Below are 13,749 nucleotides of genomic sequence, written 5' to 3'. Positions count from 1 at the left end.
TTAAGAGACTACTTAGCAGTGCCCTGGATTTGAGGAGGTGCCCTTGGGGTCCCTTTGGAGCTGCATTGGAATGGTGCTGCTGGTGCTGACTCTGGAATGAGATGGCTTCATCTTGTGCCTTGCAGCTGTACAGATCTGGTTGATGGATATCTCTGCTCCTGTGACCCAGGATGGACCAGCTCCAGATGTGAGACCAACATCAATGTAGGTCATGACTTGAATTATCACTGTAGGGGCAGGGGTCCTGTGCTGCTTGCAGCTCATCTTGAATCAGGCACCTTCTTTTAAGAGGAAATCCATGGCAGGGCTTCAGGTGGTTCAAACCCATCCTGACAAGCTCTGATTTTATAGAATCTTAGAACTGTTATGGTTGGAAGACCCCTCTGAGCTCACCCAGCCCAGCCACCAACCCAACCCCACCATGGCCCCAAGGGCCATGGCCACAGCTTTCTGGAACCCCTCCAGGGATGGGGACTCCACCACCTCCCTGGGCAGCCTCTGCCAGTCCCTGACCACTCCTGCAGCAAAGATATTTTAACTCCTCTCCAACCTAACCCTCCCCTGGCACAATTGCAGGCCATTTCTTCTCATCCTATCCCTTGTTCCTAGGGAGCAGAGCCCAACCTCCAGCTCCCTGCAGCCTCCTCTCAGGGAGCTGCAGAGAGCAAGGAGGTCTCCCTCAGCCTCCTCTTTTCCACACTCAACACCCCCAGCTCCCTCAGCTGCTCCTCCCCAGCCCTCTTCTCCAGACCCTTCCTCAGTTTGCTTGCCCTTCTCTGGACTGACCTTCCAGTACCTGAAGGGCTCCAGGAGAGCAGGGGAGGGACTTTTGCCAAGGGCTGGGAATGCTAGGAGGAGGGACAATGGCTTTGAGCTGGGAGAGGGCAGATTGAGCCTGGAGATGAGGAAAAATTCCTGAGAGTGAGGGTGGGGAGACACTGGCACAGGTTGCCCAGGGAGGCTGTGGATGTCCCCTGCCTGGAGGTGTTGAAGGCCAGGCTGGATGAGGCCTTGAACAACCTGGGCTGGTGGGACGTGTCCCTGACCATGGTATGGGGTTGGCACTGGATGGCCTTTAGGGTGCCTTCTGGCCCAAGCCATTGTGTGGTGTGACAGGGCTGGGGGTGAGAGTGTGGCTGTTGCTCTCCTCAGGAATGTGAGTCTGCTCCCTGCATCAATGGAGGCTCCTGCCAAGATGCCCTCAATGCCTTCCTCTGCACATGTCCAAGTGGCTACACTGGGAGGCTCTGTGAGGTGGATGTGGATGTCTGCAGTGAGGCCCTGGGCACAGCTCTCTGCTCCAATGGAGGTGTCTGTGTGGATGGACCTGGAAGAGCTTTCCACTGCAGGTCAGTGTGGCCATGGCCCTGCAGCTGCTGCAGCTCACACTCCCTGAGTTGTGAAGGGCTGTGGTGGACTGCAGTCGTGCCAGGGGAGGCTTGGGTTGGACATCAGCAGCAGTTTGATGACTGCAAGAGTGGTCAGGCACTGGCAGAGGCTGCCCAGGGAGGTGGTGGAGTCCCCAGCCCTGGAGGTGCTCCAGAAAGCTGTGGCCATGGGGACATAGTTTGGTGGCCACAGCGGGGTTGGGCTGCAGGTTGGGCTGGATGCTCTTGGAGGGCTCCTACAACCCAAACCACTCCATGACTGTGTGAGGGGGGTGCTGGGAGCTGTCATTCACTTCCATCCTGGGCAGGCTGCCACTGAATGAGGGCTTCAGGCAAGAGCTCATGGTGGGGATGGCTGCCCAGCAACCTGCCTGTGTGCTGCAGTCCCCTGAGGGAAAGGACCTGGCTGCCAAAACAACCACCAGAGCCATTAGGAACTTAGGGAGAAAGCAGTCAGCAGCTCAGCCTGCAGGGGGTTGGTCTAATGAATGTGTGAGGGGAATTCTGGAGCCTTCTCATCCTCTTGTCCAAGCATTTTGAGCAAAAGAAACCATTCCTCAGGGGAGTTTTATAGTCACAGAATCATTTGGGTTGGAAAAGACCTTGGAGGTCATGGGGACCAACCAGTATTGAACTCTACCCATGGCTCTCAGCACCTCAGCTCTGCCTCCTGGGCATCCCCTCCAGGGATGGGCATTCAGCCACCTCCCTGGGCAGCCAGGGCCAGGCTTGGAGAACCCTTTCAGGCCAGAAGGTTCTTCTGATGTCCAACCTAAGCCTCCCCTGGCACGTTCCAGGCCATTTCCTCTCCTTCTATCACCTGAGCCTAGGGAGCAGAGCTCAACCCCCAGCTCCCTGCAGCCTCCTCTCAGGGAGCTGCAGAGAGCAGCTCCCTCAGCCTCCTCTTCTCCACACTCAACACCCCCAGCTCCCTCAGCTGCCCCTCTCAGAACACCAAGGCCTTTCTCCTGCTGGGCTGCCCTTCTTGGGCCATGCCCCAGGAGCTCAGTGAGTGAGATCCTGGCTCTTCTGAAGCAAGACACAACATCTCCTGCCCTGGCAGAGCAGCACTCTGTGGTGCTCAGCCGAAGTCACCTCATTTAGAAGTTACTTCAACTTAGCCACACGCTGCCTGCCTAGCAACAGGCACCAGTTTGTCATCATCAAGTGGTGAAGGGAGCAGGGGCTGTGTGAGCAGCTTCATCACACGTCCTTATGGCACAGCAGAGCCCTTCAGCAGCCCCCCTGCATTCTTATGGAGACAAAATGAGGCTGTGTGTCCCCATGTCCAACCCTGATGGAGATTTACAGCCTCAGCTGTCAACATCAATCTCCCTGAGAGCTCTGCACAGCGTTCAGCAGCTCAGGAACAGCTGTTTCTGGGAAGGTTACCCCTTGGGTTTTCTCTGTGCTGCTCTGCCACAGCTGTCAGCAGTTGCTTAGTGGCTTTTAATATAGAATCATGGAATGGTTTGGGTTGGCAAAGCCCTCTGAGATGATCCAGCCCAACTCCACCATGGCCACCAAACCCTGGCCCCAGGTGCCATGAATGCCTGTGGATACAGAATAGAATAGCATAAACCAGGTTGGAAGAGACCTTCAAGACCATCAAGTCAAATCTATCACCCAACACCATCTAATCAACTAAACCATGGCACCAAGCACCCCATCCATTCTCCTCCTAAACACCTCCAGGGATGGTGACTCCACCACCTCCCTGGGCAGCACATCCCAAAGGCCAGTCTCTCTTGCTGGGAAGAATTTCTTCCTCACCTCCAGCCTAAACCTCCCCTGGCACAGCTTGAGACTGTGTCCTCTTGTTCTGGGGCTGGGTGCCTGGCAGAAGAGACCAACCCCCAGCTGGCTACAACCTCCCTTCAGGGAGTTGCAGACAGCAAGAAGGTCTCCCCTGAGCCTCCTCTTCTCCAGGCTAAGCAACCCCAGCTCCCTCAGCCTCTCCTCACAGGGTTGTGCTCCAGACCCCTCCCCAGCTTTGTTGCCCTTCTCTGGACACCTTCCAGCAACTCAACATCTTGCCTAACCTGAGGGGCCCAGAACTGGACACAGGACTCAAGGTGTGGCCTGAGCAGTGCTGAGCACAGGGCACAATGACTTCCCTGCTCCTGCTGGCCACACTCTTCCTGATGCAGGCCAGGATGCCATTGGCCTTCTTGGCCACCTGGGCACACTGCTGGCTCATCTTCAGCCTACTCTCACCCCATACCCCCAGGTCCCTCTCTGCCTGGCTGCTCTCAGCCACTCTGCCTCCAGCCTGTAGCACTGCCTGGGGTTGTTGTGGCCAATGTGCAGCACCTGGCACTTGGATGTGTTCAATCTCCTGCCCTTGGCCTCTGCCCATCTGTCCAGCCTGGCAAGGTCCCTCTGCAGAGCTCTCCAACCCTCTAACAGATCAATTCCTGCCCCCAGCTTGCTGTCATCTGCACATTTACTGCTGATGGACTCAATGCCCTCCTCCAGATCATCAATAAAGATATTAAATATACACAGAGTGTGGCCACAGAGCTTCACTGGTGGAGTCCCCATCCCTGGAGGTGTTCCAGAAAGCTGTGGCCATGGCACCTGGGGCCAGGGTTTGGTGGCCATGGTGGGGCTGGGTTGATGGTTGCCCTGGGTGATCTCAGAGGGCTTTGCCAACCTTAATGATTCTATTTTCTTCTATCTTTTCTGCTGTTGCCACTTCAGGACATGGTTTAGTGGCCATGGGGGTGTCAAGTAGAAGGTTGGACTTGGTCCTGGAGATCTTCTCCAACCTCTGTGGTTCCTGGAGGCATTCAAGAACCCCATGGACATGGGGCCATGGTTCAGTGGCCATGGTGGGGCTGGGTTGCTGGTTGGACTGGGTGACCTTAGAGAGCATTTCTAACCTTCATTTTACAGTGCTCTGGGTTCCCATGTGAAACCTGGAGGAGTTTAATCCTTAAATTGCAGAGGAGGAGGTGAGATGATGTGCCTGCAGGTCTGGTTTCCACAGCAGGGCTCTCTGAGCTGCTGGTTCTGCACAGGGTAACCCTTTGGACTGTTTCCTCCAGGTGCCTTGCTGGGTTTTCTGGCCAGCTGTGCGAGCTGGAGGTGAATGAGTGCAGCTCAGCTCCCTGTCTGCATGGCTCCACCTGTGAAGACCTTGTCAATGGCTACTCCTGTCACTGCCAGCCAGGTAACTGCCCTCTGGCACAGAGCCTTAGAGAGGGTTGGGAGCTGTCAGTGCTGCTCCTGAGAAAGAACCTCTGGAAGGACCTCCTGGGGAGCTGAGGGTTGGTTTCTTCTCCCACTGTCTAGTGATAGAAGATGAGGAAAAGGCCTTGAGTTGAGCCAGAAGAGGTTTAGGTTGGAGGTTAGATGAAAGTTCTCCACTGAAAGCCTTCTCAGAGCCTGGCACAGGCTGCCCAGGGGGTGCTGGGGTCACAGTCCCTGGTGGTGTGCACAGAACATGTGGCCATGGCACTTTGGGACATGGTGTTAGTGGCCATGCTGGGGTTGGGTTGAGGGTTGGACTTGATCTTAAAGGTCTCCTCCAACCCAGATGATTCTCTGGTTCTTATCAGCAGCCATTGGGTGAAGGCTCCAAGGTCAGGGCAGAGGCACTTAGCTTTGGATCAAGCAGCACTGCTGGTGGGGTCCTTTTGGCTGTAGGGTTTTGTGTTTGCTTGGAAATGGGAAGATTCAATTTGCACAGCTTCACAGCCTGCATGGGCTTCGAAGGGACTCCCCTAGGTCATCTTGTCCAACTTCCCAAGCAGGGAGCAGGGACAGCTTCAGCCAGAGCAGGCTGCCCAGGGACACAGCAAGGCTGAGCTTGAAGGTCTGCAGGGAAGGAGCCTCAACCACCTCCCTGGGCAGCCTGCTCCAGTGTCTGCCCTCCCTCACTGTGCAGAACTTCCTCCTGATGTCCAACCTAACCCTGCCCTGCTCCAGTTCCAAACCATTGTCCCTTGTCCTATCCCCACAGCCCCTCCCCAGCCTTCCTCTTCACATACTGGAAGGCAGCTCTAAGGTCTGCCTGGAGCCTTCTCCTCTCCAAGCTGCACAGCCCCAACTCTCCCAGCCTGTTCCCATAGCAGAGGTTCTACAGCCTCTGATCATCTTTGTGACCTCCTCTGGACCCTCTCCAGCAGGTCCCTGTCTCTTTCATGCTGCTGGTTTGTTTGGTTGGGGTTTTGGCACTGCTGGTGCCTCTTAAACTGTCTGGTTGGTTGGTTGTTGGTGGGGGGTTTGTTGCTGTCTTTGCAGCTGCAGCTTGGCTGCGGCCTTGGCTTGGCTGTGGCTTTGGCTGCGGCCTTGGCTTGGCTGTGGCTTTGGCTGCAGCCTTGCCTTGGCTGCAGATATGGCTTTGGCCACCACCTTGGCTGCAGCTGTGGCTTGGCTGTAGCCTTGGCTACAGCTGCAACTACGGCCTGGCTGCAGCTTTGGCTGCGGCTGCAGCTGTGCCTTGGCTGTAAGCTTGGCCTTGGGCTTGGCTGCAGCAGCAGGCTTGGCTGCGGCTTGGCTGCAGCCTTGGCCGCAGCTGCAACCACGGCCTGGCTGCGGCTGCAGCTGTGCCTTGGCTGCAAGCTTGGCCTTGGGCTTGGCTGTGGGCTTGGCTGCAGCAGCAAGCTTGGCTGCGGCTTGGCTGCAGTCTTGGCTACAGCTGCAACCACGGCCTGGCTGCGGCTTTGGCTGCGGCTGCAGCTGTGCCTTGGCTGCAAGCTTGGCCTTGGGCTTGGCTGCAGCAGCAGGCTTGGCTGCGGCTTGGCTGCAGCCTTGGCCGCAGCTGCAACTACGGCCTGGCTGCAGCTTTGGCTGTGGCTGCAGCTGTGCCTTGGCTGCGGGCTTGGCCTTGGGCTTGGCTGCAGCAGCAGGCTTGGCTGCAGCTTGGCTGCAGCCTTGGCCGCAGCTGCAACCACGGCCTGGCTGCGGCTGCAGCTGTGCCTTGGCTGCAAGCTTGGCCTTGGGCTTGGCTGTGGGCTTGGCTGCAGCAGCAGGCTTGGCTGTGGCTTGGCTGCAGTCTTGGCCACAGCTGCAACCATGGCCTGGCTGCAGCTGCAGCTGTGCCTTGGCTGCAAGCTTGGCCTTGGGCTTGGCTGTGGGCTTGGCTGCAGCAGCAGGCTTGGCTGCGGCTTGCCTGCAGTCTTGGCCGCAGCTGCGACCACGGCCTGGCTGCGGCTGCAGCTGTGCCTTGGCTGCGAGCTTGGCCTTGGGCTTGGCTGCAGCAGCAGGCTTGGCTGCGGCTTGCCTGCAGTCTTGGCCACAGCTGCAACCACTGCCTGGTTGCGGCTTTGGCTGCGGCTTTGGCTGTGGCTGCAGCTGTGCCTTGACTGCGAGCTTGGCCGCAGCCGCGACCATGGCTTGGCTGCAGCTTTGGCTTGGCTGCGGCCTTGGCCGTGGCTGCAGGCTTGACTGCGGCCTTGGCTGAGGCTTTGGCTGCAGCTGTGGCTGCGACTGCAGCTTTGGCTGCAGCTGTGGTTTTGGCTGCAGCTTTGACCACAGCTTGGCTGTGGCTTTGAGTGCGGCTGTGGGCTGGGCTGCGGCTGCGACCGCGGCTTTGGCTGTAGCTATGGCTGTGACCTTGGCTGCGGCTACAGCTGTGACCTTGGCTGCAGCTTTGGTTGAGGCTTGGCTGCGGCCTTGGCGTGGCTGCGGCTTTGGCTTTGGTCTGGATTTGGTTTCCCTCCCCGCAGGGTGGGAAGGCCTGCACTGCGAGCTGGATGTTGACGAGTGCCTCTCCAGCCCTTGCATCCACGGCATCTGCGTTCAGCAGCAGCCCGCCTTTGGCTACTCCTGCTTCTGCAAGCCAGGATTCGTGGTGAGACGCTGCCCTCCCCCCTTCCTCCTGCCACAGAAGCTGCACATCCATCGCTGACAGGGGATTACCCTTCCCTTGGTGCCCTCCTCCCCCACCTCACCTGGGCCTGGCTGAGAAACACCACCTTTCAGTTAGCAGTTCTTTGCTGCCCTGCATGGAGTCGTTTCAGCTGGAAGAGACCTTTAAGATCCCCGAGTCCAGCTCTCCTCCCAAGCCCATTCCACCATGTTTGGTTCATTACCAGGAGCTCCAAGATTCCCAACAAGTATTTACCTAATGTCCATGAAGTGGCCAGGGTGATCCTGGCACCTGTCAGCCTATGCTGGTGTCAGTACACTAATCACTGCCTTCCAGTGCCAATTCATGCTTTCCTTTCACACACCAGTTAGGGATGGGATGGGATGGGATGGGATGGGATGGAATGGAATGGAATGGAATGGAATGGAATGGAATGGAATGGAATGGAATGGAATGGAATGGAATGGAATGGAATGGAATGGAATGGAATAGCTGGGGGTTCTCAGCCTGGAGAAGAGAAGGCTCCAGGGGGACCTCAGAGCTGCCTGCCAGTGCCTGAAGGGATCCTGCAGGAAGGCTGCAGAGAGACTTCTCCTGAGGGTGTCTGGGACAGGCCAAGGGGGAATGGTTTGGAGCTGAGGCAGAGCAGGGGCAGACTGGAGCTGAGGAAGAAGTTGTTCAGTGCCAGGGTGCTGAGACTCTGGCACAGGCTGCCCAGGGAGGCTGTGGCTGCCTCCTGCCTGGGGGTGTTGAAGGCCAGGCTGGATGAGGCCTCTCAGCTGGACTTGGTGCTCAAGGCCTCTCTGGAGGCATTCCAAACATGTTGGATGTGTCCCTGTGTGACCTTCTCCAGATGACTCTGCCTTGGCAGGGGGACTGGGAAGGGAAGGGAATGGGATGGGATGGGATGGGATAGGATAGGATAGGATAGGATAGGATAGGATAGGATAGGATAGGATAGGATTGGATTAACCAGGTTGGAAAAGACCTTTGCGATTGAGTCCAACCTCTCACCCAACACCATCTAACCAACTAAAGCATGGCACCAAGTGCCTCATCCAGGCTCTTCCTAAACACCTTTAGGGATGAGGATTCCACCACCTCCCTGGGCAGCACATTCCAATGGCCAACAACTCTCTCTGGGAAGAACTTTTTCCTCACCTCCAACCTAACCCTCCCCTGGCACAGCTTGAGACTGTGTCCTCTTGTTCTGGTGCTGCTTGCCTGGGAGAAGAGACCAACCCCCACCTTGCTACAGCCTCCATTCAGGGAGTTGGAGACAGCAAGAAGATCTCCCCTGAGCCTTCTCTTCTCCAGGCTAAGCAACCCCAGCTCCCTCAGCCTCTCCTCACAGGGCTGTGCCCCAGACCCCTCCCCAGCTTTGTTGCCCTTCTCTGGACACCTTCCAGCAACTCAACATCTTGCCTAAACTGAAGGCAACTCAGACTTGAAACTCTTCCATACAGGAAACAAATTCCCTGAAAGCAAAGCAACTAACTCCTCTGAAGCCTTGACCCTGTGGGTTTGGTGCCATCATGGAATGGCTTAGGCTGGAAAGGTGCCTCCACTCCAAGCCTGGGTTTTGTTCTCTCTTTAACACACCAAAAGGATCCTTTGAGAGTGGCTGACAATCAGTAAGGTTGGAAGAGCCCTCTGGGATCATCCAAGCCAGGCCCAGCGTGGCCCCAAGTGCCATGGCCACAGGTTTCCAGGGCTGGGGACTCCCCCACCTGCCTGGGCAGCCCGAGGCTGAGCTGCACTTTGCCTCCAACAGCTGCTGGCTTTGGTCACTGTTTGCCTTGCAGGGCCGAAGCTGCGAGCTGAACTACGACGACTGCCTCCTGCGCTCCTGCTCGCCTGGCTTCCTCTGTGTGGATGGAATAAACAACATCAGCTGCCTGCCTGCCACCCCCCAGAGCAGGCCACCAGCCCCTCAGGTGGCTGAAGTGTCCCCTGATGAGCTTGTGGGCAATGACCTTCCCCCAGCCCTGCCTGTGGATGTTTGGTCCAAAGAGGTTTCTCCTGGGGCTCCCTCAGGAGAGGTGGCCCAAGGTAAACAGACAACTGAGAAATGCAGCTAGCAGAGCTCATTCCTTAGAGTGGGTTGGGTTGGAAGGGACCTTCAACATCAGCCAGCTCCCACCCCCTGCCATGGGCAGGGACACCTCCCACCAGCCCAGCTTGCTCAGAGCCACATCCAGCCTGACCTCGAATGGCTCCAGGGAGGAGGCAGCCACAGCCTCCCTGGGCAACCTGTGCCAGTGTCTCCCAACCCTCACTGGCAAGAATTTCTTCCTCATCTCCAGTCTCAGTCTCTCCTCTCCCAGCTCAAACCCATTGTCCCCCACCCTGACACTCCTACCCCTTGTCCAAAGTCCCTCCCCAGCTCTCCTGGAGCCCCTTCAGGTACTGGAAGGCTGCTCTGAGGTCTCCCTGGAGCCTTCTCCCCTGCAGGCTGCACAGCCCCAACTCTCCCAGCCTGTCCCCACAGGGGAGAGGTTCTCCAGCTCTCTGATCACCTTGGTGACCTCCTCTGGACCCTGTCCAACAGTTGCATGTTCTTGTACTGGGGCACCACAGCTGGAGGCAGTGCTGCAGGTGGGGTCACACCAGAGCAAAAGGGTTTAGTTTTCATCTCAAGTATGCTGATTTCTACCTCTTCTACGCCCTTCTGTTCCTGTCATTTAACCCACCATCCCTAATGGCACTGCAATCTAACTGGCACATTACTTTTTGCCCTCAAAACAGGTTTTTTTTCCCCAGCAGCTTCCATACCAGGTAAGGGAAACTGCACTCTCTCTTTGCTTGCTTTCCACCCTGCTTTGCTGGAAGTCTGATGGAGCTCCTGCTGTGCCCAGCTCTCTCTGCCCCTGATGCCCATCTTCCCTCCTTGCTTGACTGGTCAGAAGCTGAGAGATAATGTGCCTCACTCCATGGGGACTTGTGTTTGCCTCTCCTAGCTCACATCTGTTCTGAGCACTTCTCTGTGCCTCCTAAGGGCCTTTTGCTGCCAATACCTGGGGCAAAGCTCCCAGCAACTGCCAAAGCAGCTGCTGAGGGATTATGCAGGGGCTGGCAGTGCCAGGACAAGGGGCAGGGCCTGAGATGGAAGAAGGCAGATTGAGACTGGAGAGGAGGAAGAAAGTCCTGCCAGTGAGGGTGGGGAGACTCTGGAACGGGCTGCCCAGGGAGGCTGTGGTTGTCCACTGTCTGGAGGTGTTCTGGGCCAGGCTGGATGAGGCCTTGAGCAACCTGGGCTGGTGGGAGGTGTCCCTGCAGGGACAGGGCAGGGGGTTGGGACTGGGTGGTCTTGAATGTCCCTTCCAACCCCATCCATTCCATGACTTTTGGGGACCAAAAGCCTTGCTGCACACTGCAGCTGTCAGTAAGCACCAACAGGCTGCACCTTCCTTTCAAACCCCAGAAACCAAGCTCAGCTCTGTGTGACAAATTGCTGGCCAGGCCAAGTCAGGCCAGAGGGCAGCTTACTGCTGACCAGGACCAATCATCAGGAGAGTTGAGTCATGAGTTCAGTCTCAGGGTGACCTATGTGACCTCCAAGTAAACACAAAGCTGCCTTCTGAAGTCACTTTGTCTCCCTGCAGCAAAGATTTAGTGGTGATGTGAAACAAGCTCCCTGCTCAGGGAGCTCAGCAGCAGCAGCCAGGCTTGGGCACAGCCATAGCAAAACCAGAGGTGTTGGGAGGGTGAAACTGTGAGTGCCAGGGACAGCTGGAAGGAGGAGCCCAGAATGGCTCAGGCTGGAAGAGAGCTCAGAGCTCATCCCCTCCACCCTCCCCACCATGCCCAGGGACACCTCTCAGCTAGGCTCAGCTGCTCAGGGCCTCATCCAGCCTGGCCTTCAACACCCCCAGGCAGGAGGCAGCCACAGCCTCCCTGGGCAGCCTGTGCCAGAGTCTCAGCACCCTGGCACTGAACAACTTCTTCCTCAGCTCCAGTCTGCCCCTGCTCTGCCTCAGCTCCAAACCATTCCCCCTTGGCCTGTCCCAGACACCCTCAGCAGAAGTCTCTCTGCAGCCTTCCTGCAGGATGCCTTCAGGTCCTGGCAGGCAGCTCTGAGGTCCCCCTGGAGCCTCCTTCATCTCCAGGCTGAGCACCCCCAGCTCCCTCAGCCTGTGCTCACAGCAGAGCTGCTCCAGCCCTGGGATCATCTTTGTGTCCTCCTCTGGCCTCACTCCACAGCTCTGTGTCCTTCTCCTGCTGGGGACAGCAGAGCTGGAGGCAGGATTGGAGGTGAGGTCTGAGCAGAGCAGAGCCCAGGGGCAGCATCCCCTCTCCTGCCCTGCTGCCCACACTGCTCTGGCTGCAGCCCAGCACAGGATTTGAGGCACTCTCACACTTCTCTTAGCAGTGAAATATTCTGGTGAGCAAAACAGCTCCCATGTTGCAGCCTCCTCTGGGAACCACTTCCTCTGCCCTCCAGCTCTGCTTGGGAACAGTGTCTGAACACATCAGTGTCCAGCCTGAGTGACAACAGCTTTGGGCTGTCTTTGACCACTGCTCAGGACCAAGGACACAAAGAATTAGAAGGCAAACATAAATCACAGAGTGAGAGGGGCTGGAGAGGGCCTCCAGAGATCATCACTGCAGATGGCTCTAACTTGAGCGGCAGTGGTGATCTGCTGGAGGGCAGGAAGGCTCTGCAGAGGGACCTGGCCAGGCTGCATCCATGGCTGAGGCTAATGGGATGAAGTTCAACAAGGCCAAGGGCTGGGTCCTGCACCTGGGGCACAACAACCCCAGGAAGGCTCCAGGCTGGGGACAGAGTGGCTGGAAAGTGCCCAGCAGGAAAGGAGCTGGGGGTGCTGGGTGCCAGCAGCTGCAGATGAGCCAGGGGGTGCCCAGGTGGGCAAGAAGGCCACCAGCAGCCTGGTGTGGTCAGCAGGAGCAGGGCAGGATTGTGCCCCTGTGCTGGGCACCCAGCACTCCAGGTGCTGCCTGAGCAGTGCTGAGTCCTGGGGGCCTTCCTTCTCTCTGCAGCTGCAGCCTGTGTGGTGGACCTGGACCTGGACTCAGTGACCCTGGAGGGCTTTGCCAACCCTCCTGGTGCTGTGAGGAGCAATGCAAAAGCCACAGGCAGGCTGGTGCTCAGTGCTGTGTTCTGGCTGCTCAGGGTGGGCTCAGGCTGTAAATCTTTGCTAGTGCAGAAGACTTCCCCTGGTCCCTTAGCTGTGCTCAGCTGATGCATCCCTGGGACCTAGGCCAACCCCCATCTGCTCTTCACTCATTTCTGCAGCTTCTAATCACTGAGCACTCATCTCCTGCTGGGCTCTGCCTCTGGGACTGTTCATAGATCAGGTGCAGCATCTCTTTTTTCTCCCCATGTTTGCACTCCATTAATCCTGGCCCAAACCCCCTTCCTCCTCACACCCATGGTTCTATTTTCACCTGTTCCAGTGTCTCCTCACCCTCCCTGTGCAGAATATCCTCCTGCTGTCCAGCCCAAACCTGCCCTGCTCTGGTTCCAGACCATTGCCCCTCGTCCTCTCACTACAAGCCCTTGTAACAAGAGCTGAAAGAGAGACTGGCCACTGGAATGTGCTGCCCAGGGAGGTGGTGGAGTCCCCATCCCTGGAGGTGTTCAAGAGGGGACTGGATGTGGCACTTGGAGCCATGGTTTAGTCATGAGGTGTTGGCTGACAGGTTGGACCTGATGATCTCTGAGGTCTTTTCCAACCTTACTGATTTTATCATCTTTATCTTCATGCTTGTAGCCCCTTCAGGAACTGGGAGGCTGCTCCAAGGTCTCCCTGGAGCCTTCTCCTCTCCAGGCTGAGCAGCCCCAACTCTCCCAGCCTGTCCCCACAGGGCAGGTTCTCAGCCCTCTGATCATCACCCTGGCCCTGCACCATCAGGTCCCTCTCCCTCCTGTGCTGAATGCCTTAGAGCTGCAGGTGAGGTCTCCCCAGGGCAGAGTGGTCTGCAGAGGTTCATTCCAGCCCCCAGCCCCCCAGGCTTCTGCCCTCTGTGTCTGAGGACTGCAGACACCTCCAGTCTTTGCTTCCTTGTTTGTGTGGCTTGCTTTATTTCCAAGCTATTCTCCATGGACACTTAAATCAAGAGTGGTTACCTCAGATTTACTCATCTGCTGCAGTCAGGTGGAAGCAGCAGCTCATAAAACACTCCCCTGGGCACTCTGCAGTGTTTCACACCTCCTGGCTTTAATCCCTCCCAAGCATTTTCAGCACTGGCATTGCTTTAGGTCTCTCTTAGTGCCTGAGTGGAAACAAAAAGCCCTGGTAGAGGCTGCCCAGGGGGGTGGTGGACTCCCCATGCCTGGAGGTGCTCCAGAAAGCTGTGGCCATGGCACCTAGGGCCATGGTTTGGTGGCCATGGTGGGGTTGGCTGGGCTGGGTGATCTCAGAGGGCTTTTCCAGCCCGACCAATCCCATGGTTCTATGACCTAAGGACACAGAACAGAAATGATCCTTTTTCCCCTGATGGTTTTTGCTGAGTGCTGCCCTTCTGGAGGCCAAGCTGCCCTTGGGGCTGTGCTTCTGTCTAGTGGCTTGGGTGTGGAGG

At 57.2% G+C, this 13,749-nt stretch overlaps 1 protein-coding gene across 1 annotated transcript in view; it reads left to right on the top strand.

The window, feature by feature from the left end:
- EYS (eyes shut homolog) overlaps positions 1 to 13,749 on the top strand; it is a 110,087-nt gene that overhangs the window by 60,200 nt on the left and 36,138 nt on the right. The window contains exons 20-24 of the mRNA XM_054169571.1: positions 126 to 204; positions 1,153 to 1,349; positions 4,439 to 4,563; positions 7,064 to 7,188; positions 9,012 to 9,258. Coding sequence (XP_054025546.1) covers positions 126 to 204; positions 1,153 to 1,349; positions 4,439 to 4,563; positions 7,064 to 7,188; positions 9,012 to 9,258 — 773 coding nt within the window. The remainder of the gene's footprint in view (positions 1 to 125; positions 205 to 1,152; positions 1,350 to 4,438; positions 4,564 to 7,063; positions 7,189 to 9,011; positions 9,259 to 13,749) is intronic.

The sequence above is a fragment of the Dryobates pubescens genome, chromosome 2 (genome assembly GCF_014839835.1).
Source record: "Dryobates pubescens isolate bDryPub1 chromosome 2, bDryPub1.pri, whole genome shotgun sequence".
NCBI lineage: Eukaryota > Metazoa > Chordata > Aves > Piciformes > Picidae > Dryobates > Dryobates pubescens.
Note: the sequence above shows the minus strand (reverse complement) of the source record. Positions and strands in the feature narration are given on the sequence as shown.